Source organism: Zootoca vivipara, chromosome 5 (genome assembly GCF_963506605.1).
Source record: "Zootoca vivipara chromosome 5, rZooViv1.1, whole genome shotgun sequence".
Taxonomy (NCBI): Eukaryota; Metazoa; Chordata; class Lepidosauria; order Squamata; family Lacertidae; genus Zootoca; species Zootoca vivipara.
Window position 1 is genome coordinate 16771906 of NC_083280.1, and position 27607 is coordinate 16799512.

General features: G+C 44.9%; 1 protein-coding gene across 4 annotated transcripts in view; it reads left to right on the forward strand.

Moving 5' to 3' along the window:
* The window catches only part of GOLIM4 (golgi integral membrane protein 4), a 56162-nt gene extending 28921 nt beyond the window's left edge, over nucleotides 1-27241 (forward strand). For 2 of the 4 annotated variants that reach the window (XM_060274399.1, XM_060274402.1), the window contains exons 3-16: nucleotides 959-1008; nucleotides 1926-1979; nucleotides 2767-2917; nucleotides 3132-3214; nucleotides 4231-4314; nucleotides 8968-9135; nucleotides 12480-12839; nucleotides 15896-16134; nucleotides 17304-17380; nucleotides 17699-17817; nucleotides 19575-19742; nucleotides 20876-20944; nucleotides 22178-22258; nucleotides 23555-27241. In XM_060274399.1, coding sequence (XP_060130382.1) covers nucleotides 959-1008; nucleotides 1926-1979; nucleotides 2767-2917; nucleotides 3132-3214; nucleotides 4231-4314; nucleotides 8968-9135; nucleotides 12480-12839; nucleotides 15896-16134; nucleotides 17304-17380; nucleotides 17699-17817; nucleotides 19575-19742; nucleotides 20876-20944; nucleotides 22178-22258; nucleotides 23555-23722 — 1871 coding nt within the window. In that variant the 3' untranslated portion in view covers nucleotides 23723-27241. The remainder of the gene's footprint in view (nucleotides 1-958; nucleotides 1009-1925; nucleotides 1980-2766; nucleotides 2918-3131; nucleotides 3215-4230; nucleotides 4315-8967; nucleotides 9136-12479; nucleotides 12840-15895; nucleotides 16135-17303; nucleotides 17381-17698; nucleotides 17818-19574; nucleotides 19743-20875; nucleotides 20945-22177; nucleotides 22259-23554) is intronic. The other 2 variants (XM_060274400.1, XM_060274401.1) reach the window with 2 other exon arrangements.
* Nucleotides 27242-27607: the final 366 nt, after the last annotated feature.

Here is a 27607-nt window from a genome sequence, read left to right on the forward strand (position 1 = left end):
GATTTGCCCTCCCAGTTCCTTTGCAGCTGTGGCTTTAATATTTCTGTGTGTGATGGGAAATCCCTGTTGTCACGGCACGTGCCTGGCATCCCATGATGTCAGGCGATTGACAGGTGAGTGGCCCCGCTCACTTGTCAAAATGGGTCTGTGGTTGATCAGGGTTCCTATCTCCATATTGGAAACCCTAAGCACAAGTAAACCTTCCCACTAACATGGAATATGTGTTGCTTGGGAATTGCTGCGTCTATGCATGCAGCATAATTGTGGAGACCTGGTTTGTCCCAGGTGCTCTCACTTGCCTCTTTACGTGTGCACAACAAATGCCTGAAGAAGACTCTCCTAGTAGCTGAATGTGTAAACCAACAGCCTCAGCAGAGTCCGTAGCAATAGGTCACGAGAAGACCCATTGACATTAATGGCCCTAAGTTAGCCATGTCTGTTAATTTTAGTAGGGCTGCTCTGAATGGGAGTTAGTTACACTGACTAAAGTAATGCAGTGCTATGATTAATGAACAACTCCTTCATTGGACTGAGATACCCAGAGGGACTCTTGAATTTGTCCTTCTTGATCAGGGATGCCCTAAAAGAGGATGAACAATGAATTCACCTTGCTGTATTGTTGAAGAGGTTTTCTGCATTTCCTTTGTCTGGGGGAGAGATGCAGAAGGCTTCTTCCTCAAAACAGTAAGATGGTTTCATTGTTCATCCTGTTTAGGTCATCTTTCCAATTAGCAAGTCACCTTCCTAATTAAGGATATAGCAGATTAGACTGATACCACGTGTATGCAGAGATGTTTTGACTTTGTCTCTTTATTCTTTTTGCAGTTGATTTATTGTATGACTTTTAAATGTTTAAACACATTGTATCCCGCCCTGATAGCTGAATAGATGGAGCTTATAAATATAAATAGACTGTAGCCTTTTAACATCATTTTCTCTTCCTTTTTTTGTTTTTTAGACTTTCTTGTTTATAAATTAGAAGCACAAGAAACGCTAAATAAAGGAAGGGTAAGTGAGCAGAAGTAATGAACAAGATGTTTCTGCTTATTGCATAAGCTGAACTGATAATGGAGTTCTGAATGCTCTTAACATTTAACCTCTTCCAAGGTATGAAGAAAAAGGAAAACATACATAATTATAGTTCACAAGAAGTAAGATTACTTGGAGGTTGGCTTGTCCTATGAGGCCTAAGGTGTCTTATTAAACAAATTCACAAAGGATAAGGCTATCCAATGGTTTCCCCTGGTAGATTTGCTGGGTCTGTTTCTTGGTATAGAAAAGTGTTTTCCCCCCAGACCGATTTAATTTGGAGGGGGTGATTTTTGGATACTTGAAGTTAAACAGTGGGAGCTTTTGGTTCCCTTCCTACAGTCTACATGGAGACAAAGGGGAAGTGCAACTTGCATGTTCTGAAGGTGGAGAGTGATGTCACGATGTCTAACAAAATGCTGAGGCTTTGCTACTGCTTCCAGTCCAGAGTTTGACACCTTTGTAGCTCAATGGCGGAGGATCTGCTTTGCCTGCAGAAAGTCTTGAGTTCAATCCCTGCCATCACTAAGTTGGGCTGGGCATGAAACTCTGAAGTGCTACTATAGGTCAGTACAGTCCATTGTGAACTAAAAGGACCGATGAACTCCCTATATTCTTCTGTGCTCTGCCTCATCTCCATCTTGGGGGGTTAAAGTTGGCCTGTTTGTGGAAAATCTGTCCATGTGACTTGCTGCTAAGTGGCTGAGTAGTGTGGCAGAAAAGCAGTTTGGGGTTGGATTTTGCAGGCTGCAACTTTAGAAGATGTCCTGTGGACAGCCCTATAAGTAGATCCACTGGCAAGTTCACAGTTTACTAGTATTATAATTTACAGAGAGGTAAATTTACAGAGAGCTGAGTACGTCAGCTAACTATATATTACTCTTTTTGTTTTACAGCAAGATTCCAATAGCAGATATGGAGCACTGAATGTGCAGCACCAGATGTTGAAGGTAGATACATGCATCTTCTTAATCATCCTGTCTTAACAGGGAAGTTAGAAAAAGATGACAACATTTGGCTTCCAGTCCTAGTTGGCATTTTTGGGAAATGGATGTCTCCAACACCAATAGACCTTCTGGGTGTCATGAAAAGGCCTTAGTTGCAAAATGTTTGCTTCCCGGTGATTGTGTGCAAAATTTAAAACTGTTCTGGAACATGTGTCCCCTAGTAGTTGGCTTAATCTTCTGTTGTTCTACACACTGAGAAGTGTTTGACTTGGGGAACACTCTGAAGCAGCGATCTGAGGTGGTAACAGACCCATCAGAGGACTTTACAACATTGGCAAGACTCAAATTGAATCACTGATCTGGTTTGCACGTAATGCAGAAACAATAATTTAGTGCTGTGCCAATTATGCTACTCCTTCCCCTCTTCTTCATGGTATGGTTGCAAGGACGACATTGGAAAGATCGACTTCCTGTTTGAAACCAACCATGGTTTACTGTGGAACTTGAAAAGGTTGAACCAGTGGAGAGGGAAGAGTAAACCATGGTTCAGCGTTATGGCAATCAAGGCATTGTTAACACTCCCACCAACGCTAACCCAAGGTTAATGCTACTCATGGTTTTCATCTTAACCAGACCGACTCCATGGCAGTATTGAAATCCCACAGGCCTATGTTAAAACATGCTCTCATTCTGGGATGGGGTTGCCCTGGACGTCCCAAATACATAAATTCTCAGCTGGTCAGACAAATAATTCCTTGTGATGTGTCTTGCCCCCCCTTTTTTTTTGCAGAGCCAGCATGAAGAACTGAGGAAGCAGCATGCAGACCTGGAAGAGGAGCACAGGAGGCAGGGAGATGACTTCAACAGAGTGGTCAGTGATCATAAGGAAAAATATATGGAGTTACAGCAAGAGAAAGAGCAGGAGCTCTCCAAGCTGAAAGGTACAGCATTGTGTTACTTGGTTTAAATTTTGGGGAGGGGGGAAGAGGGGCCAGGCCGTTCCCTAGAACTGCCACCTTTGTTGGCATTAACTTAGCTTCCATTAGGACTTGACTGCAAATATTTAAATTCGTGAATAATTAGGATGCTCTCTGTCTCTCTCTGCTGTGTATAAATCTGTCGGATCAATTCTTGTTTGCATTGAATTTTTAATAGAATCCATGTATAATCTGCGAGAAGAGAACAGGCAGCTGAGGCAAGCCCACCAAGATATTCATACTCAGCTACAAGATGTGAAGGTAAGAACTTGGCCCTCCCAAGGCAAGAGTTGGGGGCAGGGAGAGAGAAAAATCTCCTTGTTTGCAACTGGGAAAACAAGATGATGGTTGCAAATAGATCTTTTCTTGCTTAATGGAAGGAAAGGTGCAATGGGTATGTTTTTCTTAAATGCACGCACAAACGTGCTGATATTACCTTTTAATTATTTACTAGCAGCCTCGAACTCAGCATTGCCTGGGAATGCTAAGAAACCCAAGAATCCACGGAAATTTTGAAATCAATGGTTAAATTACTGCAGTTTTGAAAGATTCAGCCTACTGAATTGATCCAGAATGCTGTCCATTTTGAATCCAAGCACACACAAAACATTGCTCCTTGATCTCAGGAACCACCACGTAAAATTTGTTTGTGATAGCTTAAGTGGTGTTGAAATGCACAGCAAACCAGCAAACAACTTTCCAAAATAGGTGGCAGACCAGGAAAAAAGTACCCAGTGTTGCTCGGGAATTCTAAGAAACCAAAAAGCCCTGAGGTTTATAAATGCGTAATGAATTTGCTGGTTTCCTGCCATGTTTGGTTAAAACCAAGGCAGTTCAGAATGGCTCAGTTTGCTACCTTGATTCAAAATGGTTTCCAAACGCTAACCAACACCTCCTTCTCTGTATTGGGAACAACAATGGCAGATTTGCCTAATGTCCTGCTTTAGATGAAACCAAATTCAGCAGTCCCAAATCCATTCACAGGGGCTATAAGGGGGGGGGTGTTTTGGCTTTGGGTTGCAGTCCAAAGCCAAAACACAGGGGCAGCACAAGAGGCAAAAACCAGTTATTTCTGCACAAAATGGCAACTTTACTGCACAAAATGGCAACTTTACTGAAGTGTTGGTAAGATGTAAACACAAAACACACACACACAAAAATTGTTTAAAAAGCAGGTGCTGAATCAGTTAAGCAGCTGGCAATCCTAAGATTATTTCTTGGTGTCTGATGAAGTGCATTTGGGATCAACCTTGATGGTGGCGTTTTCTTTTGTGTAGCTGCAGCATAAGAGTTTAATCTCTCAACATGACCAGCTTGTAGTGACGCTAGAAGAACACAAGAGTGCGCTTGAAGCTGCGCAGGTCAGCCAAGAAAATGGCTTTGCATCCACTCTGCTCTTAATGAATGGTGTTTTTGTTTTCGTCTATTTAAAAAACCTTCCTAACATTTCTTTCCTTTTTTTTAAATTTCTGCTGACCACAACTTTTATGCATGCACGCCTTTGGTGGGGGGTGGGGGATCTCTGGTTAACAACCAGCTGCCCTTTCGGGGCAAGAAATGCATGCTTGGAAGGATTTCTGCTCTGCCAAAATTATAGCGTAGTAAATTGTTTTTGTTTCTTGACAGCTCCATTATGGGCTCGAGTGAATGCATGCATGTATGGATAAAAAACACATCTTTCTTTCTTGTCCAGGAGGCTACAAACTACGACTTCCATACAGCGGGGCTGTGAGGGTGTGGCTCGAGGGGATTGAGCCCCTGGAGCTTTCGCACTGGTCCCCCTGGATCATATAAACTTTCCCACCCCCCTTTTTAAAAAGTGACTTTGCTTGCAGGGCTGCTGAATATTCTGCAGAGTACAATTCTGGCGAGACCCCAGCCACCTTCCATCTCAGTTTGCTCAGAGATCTAAGCCTGCACGCGTGCATATAAATTAGCTCATGCAAATTTGTGCTAAGGACTTGCAACATAGGAAGCAGAGTCAGACCATGGGTCTCTCTTGCTAGGTATTGTGTCTACACTGATCTGCAGTGGCTCTCCAGGATTTCAGAGATAGTGGTGTTCCGACTGCGACTTAGATATGATGGAGATTGAACCTGAGATCTTTGGCATGCAAAGGAGATGGTATTATTATTATTATTATTATTATTATTATTATTATTATTATTATTATTATTATTTATTTTATTCAATTTGTATAGCGCCCTTCATCTGAAGGTCTCGAGGTGGGTCAGAAAATGAAAATACAAAATGAATGCACAAAGTACATACAGTGGTACCTCGGTTTATGAACACAATTGGTTCCGGAAGTCTGTTCATAAACTGAAGCGAACTTTCCCATTGAAAGTAATGGAAAGTGAATTAATCCGTTCCAGATGGGTCCGCGGCGTTCATAAACTGAAAATTCGTAAACCAAGGTGTTCATAAACCGAGGTTCCACTGTATTAAGGACAAAGCAAACCCATAACCCATAACCCACAACCCACACATGCAACAAAATCATCCAATATAACAAGACTAGGCAATGCTCTGGACAATCCATGACATTCCTCTGCTATAAGAGGAATTATAGCCTCTGCGGGACGCGGGTGGCGCTGTGGTCTAAACCACTGAGCCTCTTGGGCTTGCCAGTCAGAAGGTCGGCGGATTGAATCCCCACGACGGGGTGAGCTCCTGTTGCTCTGTCCCAGCTCCTGTCAACCTAGCAGTTCGAAAGCACACCTGTGCAAGTAGATAAATAGGTACCACTGTGGCGGGAGGGTAAATGGCATTTCCATGCGCTCTGGCTTCCGTCACGGTGTTCCGTTGCACCAAAAACGGTTTAGTCCTGCTGGTCACATGACGTGGAAAGCTGTCTGTGGACAAACACCGACTCCCTCGACCTGAAAGCGAGATGAGTGCTGCAACCCCAGAGTCGCCTTTGACTGGACTTAACCGCCCAGGGGTCTTCTACCTTTACCTTTTGTAAGAGCGGAGTAAAGGTCCCGGCAGATGCAAGCGATTTTATCATCAAAATGCTTTGCAAGCAAGTCACAGCGAGCTACTGTCGGTTCTGCTGCCTCCTGTGGGCCAGGCTGTAAAAGGCCCCGCGCTACCCAGAAAAGCTCTGCTGGGTGGCACAGTGAGGATGCAATGGAGGAAGCAAATGAAGCCTTCTTTTCTGCTCAGCCTTCACTGCCACTAGGCAGGCTCGACGATGAGCCCTCACCAGGTTTCGAGTGCACTCAGCTATAGCCCTTTCCCCTGCAGACAGTGTCTTGTAAGCACCTAGCAAAGCTTCTATGGGAGACCTGTGTCTCAGTGAAAAGGGGACGGGCTGTAGCTCAGTACTGGGACACATGCTTGGCATGCAGAAGTTCCAATTCCTGGGAACTCCAGGTAAGGCTGGGAATAATCCCTGCCTGAAACCCTGGAGAGCTGCTAGGTGATTTGTCGTGGTTCCATATGGTATTCCCAGTGCCGGGCTATAGTTGCCCGTTTTTAATTTTCTCGTGACGTGTGTCCTTCACCCTCCAAGGAGCTTCAGGGTTATCTCGCTTTATCCTTGAGCAGCCCTGCAAGAGAAGTGTAGTCAAGAGATTGCAACTTGGCCCGCACCACCTGGTGAGGTTAGTGGCTTGTCTAGGGCTTTGCATCATTTAATCTCCCCCTTCGGCATCAAGGTGTGTTACCCAGAGAGGCTAGCAAAAGTAGCAACTGCAGGGGGAGTACAATTTCATGGTGGTGATGATAATAAAAAGTGTACAAACTCATACAACAAGTTTAAAATAAACTCAGGTACCTCATATAGACAGGAGCATCAGTCTGTTTAAATTTAATTTAAAAAGTGCTTACGTTAATAGTAAAGGAACATCCTTTTTTGCCTGGCACCTACGTTTTAGCAGCCTAGGCACAGGGCTCTAAACTAGCTACACTTTCCAGACTGTCTTCGAAGGCATTGAAGCAATACAACCTTAAAGTTACCCAGGGGATGGATGATGAGCTTTGAGTTGCATAGGGTAAAGTGGGGGAGAGGGGGGAATTGGCAGGACGCTTAAGCAGGGGAAGAAAACCTTACTGTTTTTTAGGAGCTCAAAGAACTTGAGACAGTTGTTTGCCAAGGGGCTTCTTGCAGTGCAAACTTACTCCAAGGCAGCACCAGATCAATAGCTCAGTGGTAGACTGCAGACTTTACATGCAAAGTCCCAGGTCCAATCCCATTTGTCTCCAGTTTTTAAAAGGAGAAGGTAATGCAAAGGGTGGGGAGAAAGACCTCTGCCCAAGATTCTGGAAAAGCACTGGGTGGATAGTCCAGTGATCTGACCTTGGTGAAAGGTGGCTTTTCTGATTCTGCGTTGGTTGAGTGGGGGAAAATCTGTTTCGTCATAAGGCAGAGCAGATATTAAAGTGGTCCTTCGCGTGGGCACTCAAATACCTTTTGGAGAGCACCCTCAGCCTTGTTGTTTGGCATTGCAGGTGCCAACCCTGCTGGGGTTTGGGGGGTGCTCCAGGTTATTGGTTTGAGTTGCACCGTGATGAGTTTGCAAACACCACTTGGTGGGTTGTGTGCTGGATGTACACAGAGAGAGAGGGAGAGGGAGAGGGAGAGCTCCCAGTGTGTTTCAAACTTCTTGTTGATGGGGATGGAGTTGCTCTGCTGGAAAATGAACAACACTTTGCATGTGTATGGTGGCCTTTTTCAGAGATGAAACCAGCAGTGTGATAGCGACTGTGCTTTCTGTGGCGTAACCCCCTACCCCAAAACCCTCTAGGTTCATAGGCTTTTGAGCAGGTTCCATTTTCCTAAAAGCAACCATGAGACCAAAGAAAAGAGCCTGCATTCTCCCCTAGAAACTAACCTGCTGAACTCTTCTTAAAGTTACAGGTAGGTAGCCGTGTTGGTCTGAGTCGAAGCAAAATAAAAAAAATTCCTTCAGTAGCACCTTAAAGACCAACTAAGTTTATATTTTGGTATGAGCTTTCGTGTGCATGCACACTTCTTCAGATACACCATCTGAAGAATCTGAAGAATGTATCTGAAGAAGTGTGCATGCACACGAAAGCTCATACCAAAATATAAACTTAGTTGGTCTTCTTAAAGTGTTGACTGTCTCCAGTTGCTGGACTAGACGGGCCATTGGCTTCATCCAGCAGGCTCTACTTGTGTTCTTGTGCTGTTTTGGCTATGTTAGGAAAAACGCTCACTGCCTGAGCATTGCATATAGGGGAAATGATGATGTAGGCATGCCATACAAAGGTTGTAGGCAGAGCTGGCCCAGCCGCATGGTGCTGCTCCCCTTGCTTGATGGGGAAGAAAATAATGAATGGGGCAGCCATGTGTGACAGCTTCAGCAGCGAACACCAAAATCACTTTTAGGATGGAAAGGGTAGGATCTTGCCTTTCAGCCACATGAACCACAATGCTGCCTCGATGTGGAAAGTGTGTTGGTCCACTGCGTATTTTGTTTTAGTGAACCACCCATGAAATAACACTACAACTTTGTTCCGGATAAATTCATTTCCATCATATGTTGGACAATTCCATTAAGAATGGGAAGCCAGTTTTCTTGCAAGCGTTTGAAGAGATGCTTGCAATTGTTCATCATACACACTCATTCGGTCGTTCTCTTTCTCTTTCTTTTTTTAGTGGTGGTGGTGGTTGTATCTTTTCAGTTCATGGGACTTTCCCCCCATTTGCGATTTCCCTCCCCAGCCCCCTCAAAAACGGGTTGAAAGGAAATGTAATAATTCACTTCTGACAGTTCTGTTCCTCTTCTGCGTGGCATGAAAAACTAATCCCCATTTCTGGGCTGTGGGGATTTTACGCTAGACTTTGCATGCCTGCTGTAATGTATTAAATTGGCGCACTCTGGCGCATAGAAGAGATCTCGTTTTAGCACATGGGCGTTTTTGATCGGATGTGCATGTTTAGTTAAAATACCCATCTTGCCTTGGAGCCTCCAGCTTCCCTGCAGTTTTTTAATAAGAAGCGGTTCATCTGACAGTGATATCTAATGGTTGCATTTGAATTCTAGTCCCAGGTGGAGGAATACAGACAGCTGAAAGAAACACTCAAAAAGATGCCTAGCTTCCAGAAGCCAGAAAATTTTGAGCAGCAACGTGTCCTGCCGGTGACATCGGCGTCTTCACCTCTAGGGGACGCCAAAGCACATGGCCCTGACATGGTTGAAGAGCAGAAGGAGGTAATATTGGCTGACTGGCCAAGTCATCTTCCTTGATGGCAGTGATTAACATTCATATAGTGTGCTTTTCAGTGTTCAGAAAGGGTTCCATATATTATCTCAGCAATTTTTATAACTATATTTCAAGGGAGGTCAGTATTACACGTTACAAGCAGGAGGGGAGAAATTGAGAACAACGGACAATAACTCAATTCAGGCATCACATTAAACCACAGTTAAGGATGCTTTAGTTGAAAAACCATGGTTTGCTGTAACTATTCAAAGTGATGGGCCGCAGATATGGCCATTTGTTGGCTTCCAGAGATTCCTACACCAAAATGGGAATGCCAAGCAATTGGAAGATGGGATGAAGAAGAGAAATGGAATAGATTATTGGGGAGCAGGCATGGCTGGCTGGCTAGAACTCTGGAGCAGCTCCCACATTGCCCTTTTTGCTATTTACATGTTTAGTAATGGTGGTGGTTGATCAAATTTAGCCTGTGTAGTACCATTGGCTGTTGCTGAGCAAAATTTGTGTCTTAACGTTGCAAAAGCATCTTATTGGTTAGATAGATGGCATTTGCAAACAAGGGGCGGGGAGATTTGTTAGTTTCATATGTTTAAACTGTTCATAGCAGACTCACAGAAGCTGGCTTTCTGGGATTTGAATGCTTAATTTATTTATGGTCTCAGTATCCTGAACTTTTGATCTCAAGGGAGCCCCGAAAGACTCAAGGTGACTTGCACAGAATACTTCAAAAACAGAAATTGATACTGAGCAATATAAAAACAGCACAAAAATCGTGAGCCCCTCATGGGCCTGGCCTTGATGCTCAGCATGTTGCAGCAAATATGTTCTGGAGGGTCCACTGTGGCTGACGCCGGCCTCCCTTTTTAAAAACAATTTTTCAGGTCCCAATGCTCTGTAGAGAATCACTGCAGCTATAGCTGCTGCAGTCTTCATGATGTTCGGTGCTGCTGGGCCCAGTGGCATTCTGGGAAAATGAAGATGGTTTCGGCTGCTGCAGCCACTTCGCCCAGCACTTTTCGGCTTCCCTTGATCGGGACATTAGACCTCTGTTGATGCACCCTAGAGTAGCATTAAGTGTTGACTCATGTTAAGCTTGTGATCTACTAAGACCCCTAGATCTCTTTTCACATGCACTACTGGCAAGCCAGGCATCCCCCACCTTATATTTGTGCAGCTGGCTCTTCCTACGCGTAGAACCTTACATTTGCCCCTGTTGAAAGGTGTTTGGTTAGCTTTGGCCCAGTTCTCCAATCTGTTAAGGTCGTCTTGAGTCCTGATTCTGTTTTCAGTGGCATTAGCTATGCCTCCCAGGTTGGTGTCATCTGCAAATTTGATGAGTTCCCCCTTATCATATTTGCTTACTGTGGGGGGGGGCAAGGCAGCAGGGTTGCACCACACCAACCTCCCACCAACTCTGCCTTCTTCTGGTAAGCAAGAATGACCCGCCTGCCAGTCAAAGGCCAAAGGCCTGGAAACAATGCCTTATGAGGGAGGAATGGCTTAGGGAGCTGGGTATGTTTAGCCTGGAGAAGAGAAGGTTAAGGGGTGATATGATAGCCATGTTCAAATATATAAAAGGATGTCATATAGAGGAGGGAGAAAGGTTGTTTTCTGCTGCTCCAGAGAAGCAGACACGGAGCAATGGATTCAAGCTACGAGAAAGAAGATTCCACCTAAACATTAGGAAGAACTTCCTGACAGTAAGAGCTGTTCGACAGTGGAATTTGCTACCAAGGAGTGTGGTGGAGTCTCCTTCTTTGGAGGTCTTTAAGCAGAGGCTTGACAGGCATATGTCAAGAATGCTTTGGTGGTGTTTCCTGTTTGGCAGGGGGTTGGACTGGATGGCCCTTGTGGTCTCTTCCAACTCTATGATTCTATGCTGGTAGTGTAGCAGTTCTGCTTCACCTGGCAATTCACCTCCGTGCTGTGTTCATTTTAGGCAAAGGCTTGTCTCCCTTAAGATTGGCCTGCAAGCAAATGTTTGTGTCCTTTGCTGGCTTCGCATATGGATGGCCACATACGTGTGTTGAGCAATGGCTCCTTTGTGAATCCTTGTGCTTAGTAAAGCACGGAAGATCTTTGCTCTTTCCAAATGTCACATCATTATAGTTTGAGCAAAAGAAAGCCGCTTAAACCCCCAGGTGTCATCTTGTCTGTATGCGGCACTTTTTTTTTATGTAAAAGGGGTAAATCTGGTTATCATTCTCATAAAAAATTAATGAAACAAAGAAAGAGTCAAGTACAATGACAGACCATCTCTGATCCATTTATATATTTAAAAACACTAAACATCAACCTGAGTTTTCGGCAATACATGTTGGGAGACACGGGTTCCATAAAGACTGCCATCGCAGGGTGACTTGATGTGAAGCAGAAACCGCAGGCAGTTCAAACGTGAAGGATTTGCGCAGGCAGCTGAACTGTAATTGGAGCATTTCCGAAATCAAAATAAGATCATTTCTTTCTTAGGGCTGATTTCACACCTGGGTGCTTGCCAACTGATGTCCCATCCCTTTGAAGATTCTCGGCTCTGATTCACAACTGAATATGTGCACTTCCTCTGCTGAAATACGTTGTGTTCATGGGCGATGGTGGGGTGATAGGAAAACTTTGACTTCTCTGAGCATTTGGCAGCCGACAGGCAGGACTGTTGCGTGAACTCTTCCCTTGGATATAAGCCCACACTTCTAAGGAGAGGAGAACTGCTTTGCTGAACATTTAGGTCTGTTATACCACCAGTGATCAGCCACATGCTTTGGGGAAGCAAACCAGGCAGACAAGAAGTCATGGCCCATGCCACATATCCCCCATTCTTAGCCTATCACATTTGAGAAATAAAGATGCTTCAGTTGAGATACCTGCATTGCAAGGGGTTGGACTGGATGACCCTCAGGGTCCCTTCCGATTCTATGATTTTATTCTACACTGCTAAGTATCCGCTTTAAAGCTCATGTTTCCTCTGTGCTCCTTGCCTTTGTTGTACGTTTTAATCTCTTGCTTTATTGCAGGCATAGGCAAACTCCGGCCCTCCGGATGTTTGGGACTACAATTCCCATCATCCCTGACCACTGGTCCTGTTAGCTGGGGATGATGGGAACTGTAGTCCAAAACATCTGCAGGGCCGGAGTTTGCCTATGCCTGCTTTATTGTGTGCTAATGTATTTTAGTTGTGTTTCATGACATTGCAGTTTTTTTAATTGTTGCAAGCTGCCCTGAATGGTTCATTAGCATTTGGAGGGATGGGCTAGAAGTCTCTCTATATTAAAAAATAAAAAATAAGCAGGACAGTCTTTGAAACAGGCCATTTGAAGTTTAATATTCTGCACTGTTTCAGATAACGCTAAATGGTGATCAGCCACTGGGGGGAGAAGAAGCCAACAGAGGAATCCACTTGGAAGGAAGAGAAGGCAGAGCGGAGCCGTTTCATCCTGAAAGAAAAGCCAATGAAGGTCACCCGCCGCGGGAGCTCAATATTCAGCAGAAGCAAGAGGCGGGAGAAGACGAGGAGCAACATGTGGAACAGGTTGCAGAGGAGCACAAGAAGGAACTCGAGGAGGAAGAGATGGAGCAAGCTGGGCAGCCTGAACGCTTGACAGAGGATCTTGACCAAGGCAACTTGGGGCATGAATGGAAGGAGAAAGGGCAGGCTGAAGAGGAAGAAGCCAACACCCTGCACGAACACCATCATTCAGAGGTGAGCTGTTGGTGTAATAGACACATAAATAAGAGCACTGTCATGATTTTTGTTCAACACACCAGCTAGCAAATAAACCCTATTAAATCTATCGGGACTCATTGCCCAGTAAGTCGGTTTGGAATTGCAATTCAAGCAGCAGGGAGAGAGGGCTCGAAACAATTTAGCTGGTTTTGCTGTGCCAGTCACAAACAAGCCCTTTCAGAACGGAGGCACATACCATGACCCGAAGGGTGTGCTGCAATTTGCAAAGGGCAAGGGATGGAGCCTGCCAGTGTGATGCTGTCGCTGTCACCCTGTTGATTAATTGGATGTGCGCAGCCCTGGCCACACTTTGGAAAGGGAATCGTGCCACCTTGAAATGCAGTGCATGCTATATATTACAGAATGTGATGTGCTGTGTGACAGATGCAGTTGGTAACACTAGTTGTCTTCCCATTTCTAAAATTTGCAAGCGAGGAGGGGTGTGTTTGTTGCACGATCTCTCTATTAACCTTTCAAAAAAAAAATCACATTCATCACCCCGGGGCACTGGAAGCCAGAGCGAATTTCTACACCTTTTAAATTCCTTTTTTTGAAACACATTTTTAAATGGTGCTTAAATAGCAGGAACCTCACCCTGTTTGTTCTCATCATCCTCCACCTTGTTTAGACTGTCACCTTAAGCTGGTGCTTGATTTGAAATCCAGCTACATTACTGGCAGAGGCAGAAGCCGGAACATTTATTCAGCTTTAGTTCGTGGGCAAGCATCCTGCATGCCATAAGTGGTGTAGGCAACAGGAATCGTGGGCAGGAGCCAGAAGGGATCCTGGGCCTGGTTATGTCATTGAAGCAGATCGGACACTCTTTTCTTTCCAGCGTTGTGTTGCTTCCTGGCCCAGGAATCATATGAGTATTATATGAGTGTGTGCATGCATACATACATACATACACATACATACATATGCACTATAGGGCACACTGCAGTGACTCTCTCACTGGGAGGGGGGCCATAGCTCAGTGGTAGAGAACATGTTTTGCATGCAGAAGGTCTCAGGTTCAATTCCTGGCATCACCAGAGGGGTGACCGTTGTCAGAAACCTAGGAGATCTGCTACCAAGGTATCTTCAAACATTTCAGACCCAGGGTGCACTTTTAAACGGCCTTGGTCCTGTATACCTGAAGGAGCGTCTCCACCCCCATAATTCAGCCCAGACACTGAGATCCAGCGCCGAGGGCCTTCTGGCGGTTCCCTCATTGCGAGAAGTGAGGTTACAGGGAAGCAGACAGAGGGCCTTCTCGGTAGTGGCAACCCGCCCTGTGGAACGCCCTCTCAGCAGATGTCAAGGCAATAAGCAACTATTTTACTTTTAGAAGACAACTGAAGGCGGCCCTGTTTAGGGAAGTTTTTAATGTTTGATGCTGTATTGTTTTTAATATTCGGATGGAAGCCGCCCAGAGTGGCTGGGGAAACCCAGCCAGGTGGGCGGGGTATAAATAATAAATTATTATAATATTATTATTACCCCAAACATGCATTTGGGGGACCCATTTCTCAACTTTTTACAATATGTCTGCATGGTAGCAGTGCTCTTGTTGTGACCCACCTGGGATCAGGTCGTGACCCACTAGCAGGTCCTAATGCACCAGCTGAAGACAGTAATGTCAACAGTATTGAACCAGGTGGACCATTGGTCTGGCTCTCTATAAGGCAACTTCCTGTGTCCCTTCCAGTCAATTAAATTTGTTAAGGCTTTTAGCCCAGCTGGAAACATCATTAAAAATAAAAGCAGCGATATAATAAAAGAGCCCTTTACAAGTTGTATGCAATCTGCAGGCAGTATATTTGCGTTTGATGGCAGAATCTGTTCTTGCCATTTGCCTTTGAGTCCAGAGCGCTCTTCCTTGCATCCAGATGTGCCCTAATATTTTGACAGGCCATTTTAATTCTGCAAGCAACCTGCCTCAAGGAACTGAGCGTCTCAAGGGTACAGTGCATACAGGTAATGTTTTGTGTAGAGCTGTAAATAGAATCTCGGAGAGATGGCTCTGCCTTCTGGGTCACGTCTCAGGGGTGCAAAAATCTGCTTGTTCCTTTGGTTTCAGCCCAGGACCTTGTTGGTGTTTATCTGACTAACAAAGTCATCCTGTATTTCAAGCTTCATTAGAACTCACGAGTGTCCCTCAGCCCAGAGTCTTGGCTGATGCTCAAATCGTTACGTGAAATGTATTTCCCCTGGGGCTCCTGCCCAACTTTAGAGGGTTTCCTGGCTAAAAGCATCCCTTGTATATGTGTGTGTGTGTGTGTGTGTGTGTGTGTGTGTGTGTGTGTGAGAGAGAGAGAGAGAGAGAGAGAGAGAGAGAGAGGTTTTCTTTCAAGCCCTCTTTCCTCTTTCTGTCTGGGCATCCACCTGTCATTTCCCTCCATTATTTTAGGTCCTATCATCTATGGAAGTAAGGGATTCTGGGATTTGGGGAAGGAGCGGTGGTGGAACGCTTGAAATGCTTTGATCTCATTGATAAAGGAGGGTCCTGGCCAAAACAGGGAGGGGTTAATCCCATTTCCCTTTTCTTAATCCTCGCGACGACCCATAAAGGGACGGGCTCTCCTTCCTTGGAGGTTTTTAAGCAGAGGTAGGATGGCTATCTGTCATGGATGCCTTAATTGAGATTCCTGCATTGCAGGGGGTTGGACTGGATGACCGTTGGGGTCCCTTCCAACTCTACAACTTTGTGATTCTAAGTGTGGAACAGGTTCTTTCAGTTCAGGAGCTGGTGTACTTAGCAAGATGTTAGAACTCGGGAAGCGGCCTTATTTGGCACCAGATCCACAGTCTGTATAGCCCAGCAGTGACTAGCAGTGGCTTCCAGGCTCTTGCAACAAGTTTTTTTCTGCCCCCTGTGCTACATGTTTCTTTTAAGTGGAGGTGATGGGGATTGAACCCCAAGCCTTCTGCATTCAAAGCCTATGCTCTGCCACTGAGCTACGGCTCTTGCAGTTCATTCTGCCTTTATTTTCCGTACTTAAGCCTTTTCTTACTTAGGTCTTTACTTTAAGCTATTTGTCTTCGCCCAGGAACCACCAACGGTGAAGACGATAACCCGATACAAATCTGCCTACGAGGAGCAGCTGGAACAACAGCGGCTGGCCGCCCAGCGAGCGGAGGAGGCCAATCGCCTCAGAGAACACCAGGAGTCTCTGCACCAGGGGAGGCTACAAGAGCACTTGCTACGGCAGCAGCAGCTTCAGCAGCGAGAGCTGACACTGCGCAGGCAGGCAGAGCAGGGCGAAGAGCAATTTAAACACCGCCTAAGGTTATCTTTCTAAAACACACTTTTGGCTCCTGTCAACCTCTGAGAAAGGAGGTCAGCTCAGGTTGCCTCAGACTTTGAAAGTGACTAGAATTTCCGGAACCTTCTGGAACCTTCTGGTACTTTCTTCAAACCCCTGCTTGGAGCTCAGGGCCACGCTGCCTTTGTGGGGGTCAGGCTGCTGATATGCTACCTGTGGGGAGGTGCAGGCCGACCCACCTCTCCACAGCTGCTAGATACGAGAGCAGGATAAAGATGCGGGCCATTCCCTGACTTGCACCATGTCCTGACAGCAAGCATTTAGAAAACGGCGTTCACCATGGGCGCCTACAAACTGGCTTTTCAAGTGTCTGCTGTCAGGAATCCTTTCTGCATTATATTGCCTTAAAGCAAGGGACCTTTTTCCGGACTCAGGGCCACATTCTCTCAAGGGAAGCCTTACGGGGGGGGGGGGGTCACGTGCCAGTGGTGGGCAGGCCTAGTAGGTGGAATAGCGGGTGTGACTCTTAGCATTTGTACAGTGAACAACATTCCAGCCATTCAAAGTGAGAGGTTTTGCGTACATGCATCTCTCCAGTCTGCATCCATTATCACAGTTTCCCTCATGGAAACCCTGCGCATTGCAGAGGATTCTGGGAACAGGTGTGTATGTGTGTGTGTGTGTGTGTGTGTGTGTGTGTGTGTTCTAGGGGAGCGCACTCACTTGGTGTCCTGGGTTGGGTTATTCTTCCCACTCATGAAAGAGCACCCTCTCTTGCCATCTCACACTCACAGTGCAGCTAGCAATGGCCCTGTACTTCCTTCCACATGGGTGCATTGCGTTGCTGTGGCAACACATGTAAAGTTGGAGGTGCAACCCACAATGGGGGAAGGCTGCCTTCCTCACCAACACTCTCTGTACACCAATACAAAGAGGTGCCTAGCTGGCTCCAAACCCCAACAAATAAACAAATGGGCAAGCATTGGTCTTCCATCTTTTCTCACAAGGATGTGTGCCCCTGAGCTGTTGCTGAACCCTCATTGCCCATCATCCCTGGCCATGCTTGGCAGGGGCTGATGGGAGTTGTAGTCCAGTAACCTCTGGAGGGCGATAGGTTCTCCACCCCTGTTTTAACAACAATAAAAATCCCCTTGCGAATCCGAATTAACCCCTTCGTATAATGTTTCTCCAGCCACCAATCCCATTACGACAACCTGGATCAGGATATTGTGCAAGGAGAACAAGAAGGTGCCCAGGAAGAAGAAGAAAGTAAGTGATGTTCTCCCCAACTCTTGTCTTTAACGCTGCCTTTAAAATAAGACGTGTGTAATTGAAAATGCAATCAATGGGTTGGCCATATTTAAAGCAGGTAAAGCCCAGCTTGGCTTATTTCTGGATTTCATGGGGCTCATTCATCTCTATCTTCTTGTGCCGAAATTTTCTCTGTCCACATTATCCAACTTTCATACGTCTTGAATTGCACATGGAAGCTGTTTCTTTCGTGGCTTACAAATACGGTGTTCCGCTTATGCGGTCTTTCTGAATGGAAGGAGGGCTGAATGAATGATCTGAATTGACTTTGATCAGATTACGATCGGCAGAACCAGCACCCAGGTGAAGCGGAGGAAGAAGACCACAATAATGCAAACGGACAACAGGATCATGAACTGGACCACCGAGCAGAGAGTGAGCAGAATGAAGAACCGGTGAGTGGGAATAGCATACATTGATATTTTAAAATTGCATTTTGGGGCAGTTTTATAACAGACAGCAATAGACAGGAAGCTAGTTAAGTCATTAATTGTGTGTCAGGCACCATGCTGGAGGTGCTTCTTCTTGTAACAGAGGCAGAAGCAAGGCTTATTTGGCCTGGAGGTACTGCCTTGGATTGTCGGTGACACTGACTGGGGCCACCATTTTAAGTTTTCCCAGGTATTTTGTGGCAGCCATTTTTTTAAAAAAAGAAAAACAACAGTTCCACAGAATGTTTGGAGCATTGCATTTTGGGAAAACTACGATGGTGGCCAGGAGCCCATTGCTGAGCCCTCCTCATCAGCTGGCTCTGAGGCTGGTGGTCCTGTGTTAAAAGCAAAACAACAAATAAATAAATGGGGTGTGGTAACATCAGAGAACAAAAAGCAGGCCAAGAATCTTGCCGTATCTTGAAATAGTAAATCAGTTTCTTCAGAATTCAAGGAAGGAAGGGTTAGGGAGGAAGTACGAATAATAACAGCCAGCATTTATATAGCACTGCCATGTCTGCAAAGTGTTTCATATTTTGTTTTACTTATATATGCCTTTATCGTAGGTTTTATATCCTGCCTTTCTGAGCAAATGCCACTTCAATGTGATTTGCAACAAATTTAAAACAAAAGCCATTTAATAGCTCAATTTAGACTGCAGTCAAGTAACTCTCTCTCTCTCTCTCTCTCTCTCTCTCTCTCTCTCTCTCTCACACACACACACACACACACACACACACACACACACAGCAATAAAGCCAGCTGATCTTGGCAAGACAGGCAATTATTCTCTCCACATAGCAAAGGTTGAGGTGAGAGAGGGTGGCTTGTTTATAAGGCAGTTTCTTAAGTTCATGGCAGGGGTGATATTGGCTCCAGGGGGTTCTTGGTTTGCAGTTCAACATCTTCGCTGCTATGCTACACAGACTTGATGGATCAAGCTTTGGAGTAGGAAGAGATGTGCTCAGATCAGCATGGCCCTGTCAGTTTTAACACAGTGAGCACCTGCCTACTTGCTCCTCTTATAGCAGTGCCCCTTGACTGGGAGTGGATGCTGTAAAGAATTACCCTGGGTGTACTAACTTGTAAGTCTTTATTAAACCTACTAGGGCAAGTCACTTTCTCTCCTGGTTTGACCTACTTCACAGGGCTACTGTAAGGATCAATAAGTCTAACCCTGATCCTGCGGCCTTTGGGTGAAGGCCTCTAAGCTGCCATCTCATACACTCAGTTCAACAGCTGAGAGTTGGCTGGGTGCCCACCAGACTTTGCAGCCACTGGAGATTCGCATCTGGGTATATGTCTCCTTGTGGTGAATGGCTCTGAGACCCCCATGTATAGGGCGGTATATAAATTCAATAAATACATTTTTAAAAAAATCAGAAATGTAAGGTGGTATCTAGTACCACTGCTACTCAGAGTAGACCCGCTGATGTTAATGGGAATGACTAAATTTCAGTGAGTCTACTCTGAATAGGGCTCATAGCTGTCAAGTTCTCCCTCTTTTTAAGGGAAATTCCCTTTTGCTGAATAGGCTTCCTCGCGAGAAAAGGGAAAACTTGACAGCTATGATAAGGCTTCATTGAGTACAACCCATAGATTGTAATTTTGCCTGCTCTTGAAAATCTAAAGCAGATCTGAGTGGTGTGTTGGATATGGACCTAAGGCGACGTTGTAGTGAAATGCGTTTTATTCTTTATTGAAATTCTCTCGGAATGCAGAAGGCAGCCGGGGATGATGTCAACCCAGCTGATGATCCCAACAATCAAGGAGAAGATGAGTTTGAGGAAGCAGAGCAGGAGAGGGAAGAGAACCTGCCTGATGAGAATAAGCAACTGAAGCCGAATAACCCAAAACAAGAGAACCCTGAAATGGAAGAACATTTAGTGGTCAGTATACAAAAGGCCATAGCTATCAAGTGGAGGCCCTATTTCAAACAAAGGCTGCAGCTTCAAGGGATGTCCTGTATGTATGAAATAGCCATTGCAAATAGGCATTTCACCTCACACACAATGCATTGCAACGCATGGATATTCAGACCTTGGGTTTCCCATGGCATTAGACTTCCATGGGCTTGCTCTGCTTTGCATTCTGCCACACCTTCCTTCCAACTGGATCAGGGAGAATTTCCTAAAATGACCACATGTGAAGTTTGCCGCAGCTGATTTGTTTCATTTATTTACACCTTCCTTTCATGATCCTGGGATGCGGGTGGCGCTGTGGTCTAAACCATAGAGCCTAGGGCTTGCCGATCAGAAGGTCGGCGGTTCGAATCCCCGCGACGGGGTGAGCTTCTGTTGCTCGGTCCCAGCTCCTGCCAACCTAGCAGTTCGAAAGCATGTCAAAGTGCAAGTAGATAAATAGGTACCGCTACAGCGGGAAGGTAAACGGCATTTCCGTGTGCTGCTCTGGTTCGCCAGAAGCGGCTTTGTCATCCTGGCCACATGACCTGGAAGCTGCATGCTGGGTCCCTTGGCCAATAACGCGAGATGAGCACCGCAACCCCAGAGTCGGTTATGACTGGACCTAATGGTGAGGGGTCCCTTTACCTTTACCTTTATACTATTCAGTATTCCATTATCACATCTATTGTTTGTCACTTTGCTCACTGATTACAAAATGCATAAGCTGCTTTGAGTGCATGCTAATGTAGAAATATCGGGTTTATTTTACACAAATCTATTTTAATTTGTTAGATTTATACCATGCTCTTCCTCCCCAAAGAGAGCCCAGGGTGACTAAGCCCTGGTTGTAACAGAACTGTGACTAGCTTTTAACTATGGTTGGTTTCTTAACTATAAACTCCGGTAGAGGCACCTTAATTGCTGCTATAAGACGAAACAAAACTATACCTGCGCAGATCCCTTGGTGAAAGGTGAGCATTGGAAATCAAACCCTTGCCATGTTGCATCCTTTTTTTTTTGTAGTTACGCCTCTCCTGGGTTTGATTTTAAATAAGTAAGTCAATGCATGGTTTTCAGTGATATTAGAGGTATTAGCTATGGAATGTGTTTGTCTGCAGATGGTGGGTAACCCTGATCAGCAAGAAGACAATGTGGATGAGCAGTACCAGGAAGAGGGAGAAGAAGAGGTAAGGAACCTGAGGGGACCTGCTTTGGAGGAAGAATGTGCTAAAAATGTGATAAGTACTGTACTTTTCCATGTATAAGACTATGTTTTTTATTTTTAAAAAATTCATGCTAAAAAGTGGGGGTCGTCTTATACATGGGTAGTGCATAGGGTGGGCGATTGATTGGTTGCTGTCAGTGGCTGTTGTGTGTGTTATTGGTTGCTGCGTCAATGGGTGGTGTTGATTGGCTGATGCTGTGGCAGTTGGTCAGGCGATTGGCAGCTTCTGCTGGCAATGGGACAAACGGGAGGCTATTTTCGTCAATACCCCCTAAAGAAAGCTCAGCAGCCCTGGGTAATCCCCCTCCCCCGCAAAAGCTGAACAACTTTGTGCCATATCCCCCCCATTTTCTTAAATTTGAGTCCCCAAAAATAGAGGGCGTCTTATACATGGGGACGTGTTATACACGGTAAAGTACGGTAACATCGACAAGAACCAAAGCAACAGCTCTCTTAATTGTCAGCATATATCTGTATTATTACTATTTAAATTCCTTACCCGTTCTTCACCATACGGTCCCAAGGCTGGTTACAGCATTTTTAAAAATAAAAAATACCATATTAAAAACGGTTTAAAAGAAAGAGATTTGCTGTACACTCACCTGCAGCCCTTCCCTGTAGGATATGGGAGTAAGAAAATGGAATATATTGAGTACAATTGCCATAAGTTTTTGCAGCTGGGAAATGAACCAAAGCATATTCTAGGAGATAGGAGGAGAAAATCCCAATTTTTCTGCAGGTCAAGGCACTTTGAACCCTCCTGTATGTATATGTAGTTAATGAATGTTTGCTTTCCTCTACTACGCATTGCAAAGGCATGTCTTCAGGGTGACGTAGTGGTTAGAGTGCTGGACTGGGACCTGGGAGACGAGGGTTCAAATCCCCACTCAACCATGAAACTCATTGGGTGACCTTGGGCTCGTCACTGCCTCCCAGCAGTCTAACCTACCTTACAGGGTTGTTGTTGTTGTGGGGATTAAATGAGGAGGGTAATTAAACTAATTATCCAAAGAGGTTGTGTAGCCATGTTGGACTGAATTGTTTGTGTATAAAAACCACTTGTTCTCTTGAGAGAGAGAGAGGGTGGGGGAGGGGCAGGATATAAATGTAATTAATGAATGGCCACACAAAACTTCAGGTGGCTTCAAATGGGTTGTTACTTCCCCTCCAACTGGGCATATGTGTCTCTTTTCAGGCCCAGGGAGATCTGACCGAGGAGAAGAAGAGGGAGCTGAATCACAACGGCGAGGAGCCATACGGCGAAAATGATGAAAATGTAGGCACACTGCGTAGATGGGGGATGCTCGATAAAATGGGTGGTTAAGGGAGGTTTTGTGTGTTTCCAGCCAGTGTGGTGTAGTGGTTAAGAGCGGTAGACTCGTAATCTGGGGAACCGGGTTCGCTTCTCCGTTCCTCCACATGCAGCTGCTGGGTGACCTTGGGCTAGTCACACTTCTCTGAAGTCTCTCAGCCCCACTCACCTCACAGAGTGTTTGTTGTGGAGGAGGAAGGGAAAGGAGAATGTTAGCCGCTTTGAGACTCCTTCGGGTAGTGATAAAGCTGGATATCAAATCCAAACTCTTCTTGAATATTCAGGTCAGAGATGTCTGCATAACACTACTGGGCTACGTATAAAATAAGAAAAAGGACAAACTGGTTTCATTCCAGAAAGGAAAGCTCATCACGGGTTAATTCCGCATTACCCCACAGTGTGTTCATTTGAAAACATGGGTGGGTGGGTGGGTGGGTGTGCATTCACCTGCCCAGTGGCAGTGTGGGTAAGCATATGCCAAGATTGCAGTCCCCACTTCCTTCTCCATTCACCTGGGGCATGTGCAGGGAGGAGAAGGCATAGGTCAGCTAGTCAAGAGAAGAGGAGGGTTTTCAAAAGGCATATCAAGTAATCACACCCAACTTTGTGGACAGCAGGATCTGGAATCAATCTAGCAGCATTTTGAGGATGAGCACGGTTGATTCTGGATTGAGGAAAAGCAACATGTTTTGTGCTGCAAGCAGGTTGTTTGTACGCAGCCCTAGACCCTGACTACTCCAGGCTGAGGAGCAAACAGCTTGCGCTCTTGCAGTTGCTATTGAATGGCCTCCGTGATGCAGTGGAAAGAACACCAGGGCATTCTTGTTTCCCTGGACTATTTGACCTTTGTCAAACAATATGTGATCAGTTGACAATGTTGGACAGGTTAATTGGCCCAAACCTCAAATGTAATTATTGGTATTCTTTTTAGAAGAATTTATAGCAATACGGCTGAAGGGAGTCTTAAAAGAGCACAATATGTTGCTCCAGCTGTTTGTCACAACTTTATGCTTGATCTCTCCCAGCAGAAGATAGTTCGGTTCAAGGCTTTAGTAATCATAGAATTTCAACAGCCTGCAGTAGCACAATAATGCTGTTTTGTTCTGTGCTATGACTCTGGTGTGGGTGTGGGTGTTAAGAAATATTTCGCCATAGCAGATGCTGCAGAGTTTTATCATCAAATACCTGTTTCCCAAAAAGCTGAATAGTTTTCTCTTTTGTTATCTTTGTTCTGGGGTTATTATTTTCTCATGCTGCCAGGCTGAAGAAAAAATGAGTGAAGGCGCAGATCAAGAGCAAGAAGTCCAAGAGGAAAATAATCGTAAAGAAGGCCGTGATGAGAACTATGAGGAGGAAGAGGAGGAAGAGGAGGAAGAAGAGGAAGGTGGCGCTGTAGCAGCAAAGGCTCATAGACGAGGGGAAATGTGATTCTAGGTTGAGCTGCAAAATGGCATCTGCTTGGAAACAAAAGAAGAAAAATTTTAGTTGCTAGAGAAGGCCTTTTTATATGTATACATAATTTAAAAAAATTTCTCTTAGAAGTCTTTGTGGTTTTATACAAATGCAATATTTTAGGTTAGCATTCCTTTTCTACAAGATTTTATGTGACAAAAACAAATAGATGAGGTGGCTGCCCCCTTATTTTTCCTCTTTATTTTTATACTGTTTCTTTTCTAGAAGTTTGAGGATCAGCTTCAACTTAAATCTGTTTGGCATTGTCCAAACTGTGACCAGCCTTTAGCTTTCAGGTGTATTTCTGGGGGTTAGGGGAGACTGAACATTAGTGCCTAATCTCTTCGAGTTTGAGAAACGGCCGGCTGCAGGGTTGCACCCATATCTCTGTGAGATACTGGATTTTACATCCAGCTATCTACGGGACAGCACATTCGAGCACCTCTGTGACACTCATACACACTGGGTGGGACTGATGTTGTGGGTCTTTCCCACCCTCTTGTTGCTCTCCCTCCTAGAGAGGTGTAATTGATTGGATTAGCTCAATGCAGACATTTGGTCTTATCCATATATATGCAGTACCTAACCCATGCAAGTGTGTCACCACAGGCCATAAAGTATAGATGGATCAAAGGGTTTCTTCTTACCGCTTTAAATATTATGTGCATGTAGACTTGACCATTGTACATCTGAGCCCAACATTGTTGTCATGTGTGGTGGAGATAGATCTGTCCATCGCCTTATTGCCCTATCTTAGAGGCTGCAATCTGAGAATAAGCCCCAAGGAAAACAAGGAAACTTACTTCTGAGTAAACATATTTGGGGTATGACTCTACCACCACTCAAATCCCTTCTAGATCAAAAGAAGATAGATATAGATCCCCCAATTTGGTTTATTTACCATATGATACACACGTTTTGGGACGCAGGTGGCGCTGTGGGTTAAACCACAGAGCCTAGGGATTGCAGGTCGGCAGTTTGAATCCCCACGATGGGGTGAGCTCCTGTTGCTCTGTCCCAGCTCCTGCCAACCTAGCAGTTTGAAAGCATGTCAAAGCGCAAGTAGATAAATAGGTATCACTACAGCGGGAAGGTAAACGGCGTTTCTGTGTGCTGCTCTGGTTCGCCAGAAGCGACTTAGTCATGCTGGCCACATGACCCTCAGCCAATAACGCGAGATGAGCGCCGCAACCCCAGTTGGTCACGACTGGACCTAATGGTCAGGGGTCCCTTTACCTTTACACACGTTTTGAAGTCACAGTCACAATTTCTTCTTCTTTAACATTGCGTACCTCTCAAAAAGTTGTGTGGGATTTGTTTTTGTTTGTAGACCGTAAAGTGCCTTTCTTAAGGGCTCAAGGAGTATTTCACATATATTATCTCAGTAATCCTTACCACAACCCTTGTAAGGTAAACCAGCAATAGTGTCCCCATATTTCCAAATGTATGTATCCTAATGTTTAAAGAATACAGCTGGCTGGAGGCTACCCAGGGGGTCATTGAAGCCATTCTCCTCTTGTGCATAAAAGCTCCCCTTCTCAGGGCTTCCACTGTTGGCTTAAAACTTAGTCATGATGTCAGTAAGGAGGGCAGGATGTCAAATAAATCCATAAGAAGGGAAGGTGCTGGAGACTGGTGGCTTGCCAGAGAGCCAGCGTGGTGTAGTGGTTAAGAGTGGTGGACTCATAATCTGGTGAACCGGGTTCACTTCCCCTCTCCTCCACATGCAGCTGCTGGGTGACCTTGGGCTAGTCACTTTTCTCTGAAGTCTCTCAGCCTCACAGAGTGTTTGTTGTGGGAGAGGAAGGGAAAGGAGATTGTTAGCCCCTTTGAGACTCCTTAAGGGGAGTGAAAGGTGGGATATCAAGTCCAAACAACTCCTCACCTCCTCCTGCTCCTGCTCCTGCTCCTGCTCCTCCTCCCCCTCCTCCTCCTCCTCCCCCTCTGGTTGCTTAGCCGGTGTAAAAGACTGGATATTATTAAGGCATATACGAATGTATGGCTAACATGAGATTTGAAACCAGACCTTTCCTATCATAAGTGGGTGGAGATGATGGTCTCCTCTTATCTCAAATGAAATTTAGTATTATGTTTGACAGAAGAATGAAAAGAATGTGAAAAAAGGAGTAATTGGGTGGTATGTTGATCTGTTGATCCTTGGATCAGTAGCTCTATTTTATGTTAGAAAGGTGTGTGGTACAAAATGTGGTACATTTGACTGGTTACAAGCTTCTTATTCCTCACCTCCCTAACGATGTGCTGCTTTCCAGGCAAGCGGAAAGGCTTTACCTGGCAGAAATAAAATGGGCGGTTCTTTCCTGGCATGGTGGCATGGTGGTACGTTGGCTTCAAAAGGGTTAAAAATCAAGTCCTCATTGTTAAATGTCAGAAACTGGGAATTGATACCCGTGACATACTAGCCCTACAGTACCTGAATAACTGGACCACCAACTCTGTTGCTTCTTATTCTCCCACTAATATTATTGTTGCTCCTACAATTTTAACAGTGACACATGGGCCAAGAGAATGACTCACCTGCTTCCTTCTGCCTACCCACCTGCAATCTTGTACGGTTAGCATCATGGGCATGGGCCAGGTTAACGGGCAACAGTTCACAATGGCCTAGCCAGAAATTAGGACCTACCTCGGTGATGCTGGTGTAGTGCATAGCTGTGATTTCTGCAGGCAATACAATGTGTGACTGCTGGTTTGTCTGAGGGACACGTGACATGTTCTGTGATCATGGGCTTTTAAGATCGTAGCTGAGTTGCAGAACTTATATCCATGATTATACTGCACACACCCCATCCTTCATGCGCTTCTGTTCCTAGGGATACTAGTGAGCAGGGAATGGGAAAAGGTATTGGAGGACAGAATTGTGTGTGCCACATGACCTGCCCTTTGCCCCTTGAGCTAACCTGCCACCCAGAGATGTGGCAGAAGATGATGTCCAGCGGCTAGTGTTGGAAGTAAGATTAATCTGTCAGGCCAGTTAGCTTCTACACATGGATTGGAATAGAGGCACCATTTTACCCTTCACATTTTGGAAGTGAAAGGTCTTGGGCTGGCTCCAACACTTCCTCCCATCTTTTAAGAAATTGCATATGACCCATAGGCTACTATTTTAACTTTTTTATATGAATGTAATATAATTCATTTTTGTACTAACCTGATTAATAATTTTGCTTTTGTAGATGCTTTGAACTATTTCCTATATATATATATATTTAAGAGTGGGGTACTCTTAACATTTCATAGGACTTTGTGTGTGGGTGAGGATTTGAGGTTTCCTAAATGTTACAAAAAAAGATTTATCACACATGGAGAAAAGAGATTCCTGTTTACATAAATGACTGTAAAGTGTATGATATGTACATAATCTTCGGAATACAAATATTTTGATACATTTGTGTGTATTTTTAATGCCATGGGGCAGTATTTAATTATTCTGAGGCATATTTTAGGGTCATCAATAAAAGTTAGAATCAAAAGTAACCGCTATGTTAGTCTGGTGCTCTTTTTGCTGTTGCTCTGGTGGCAGTTTCACAGCTGTTCTGAGAATGAATGGACGCAGCAGGAGAGGCACTCCAGATGAAGAGTGACTTATGGGGGGGCCGGACTGGTTAAAATTCACACAGGAGAATGAATATATGTGAAATCTCGTTTGATGCTTATCTCAGCAGCTGGGGAAAAAATTGAATGAAAGAAAGAAAACATCTAGAGGGACTGGAGGGAAAAGATCGGGATTATCACAGACTTTGAGTGACGATTTGGACATTAGAATAAAGACGGCAGTGTGGACAGTTGTCAGGAATCCCCAAATTTTGAAGCATGGGAACTCAATTTTTTTTTTAATGATTT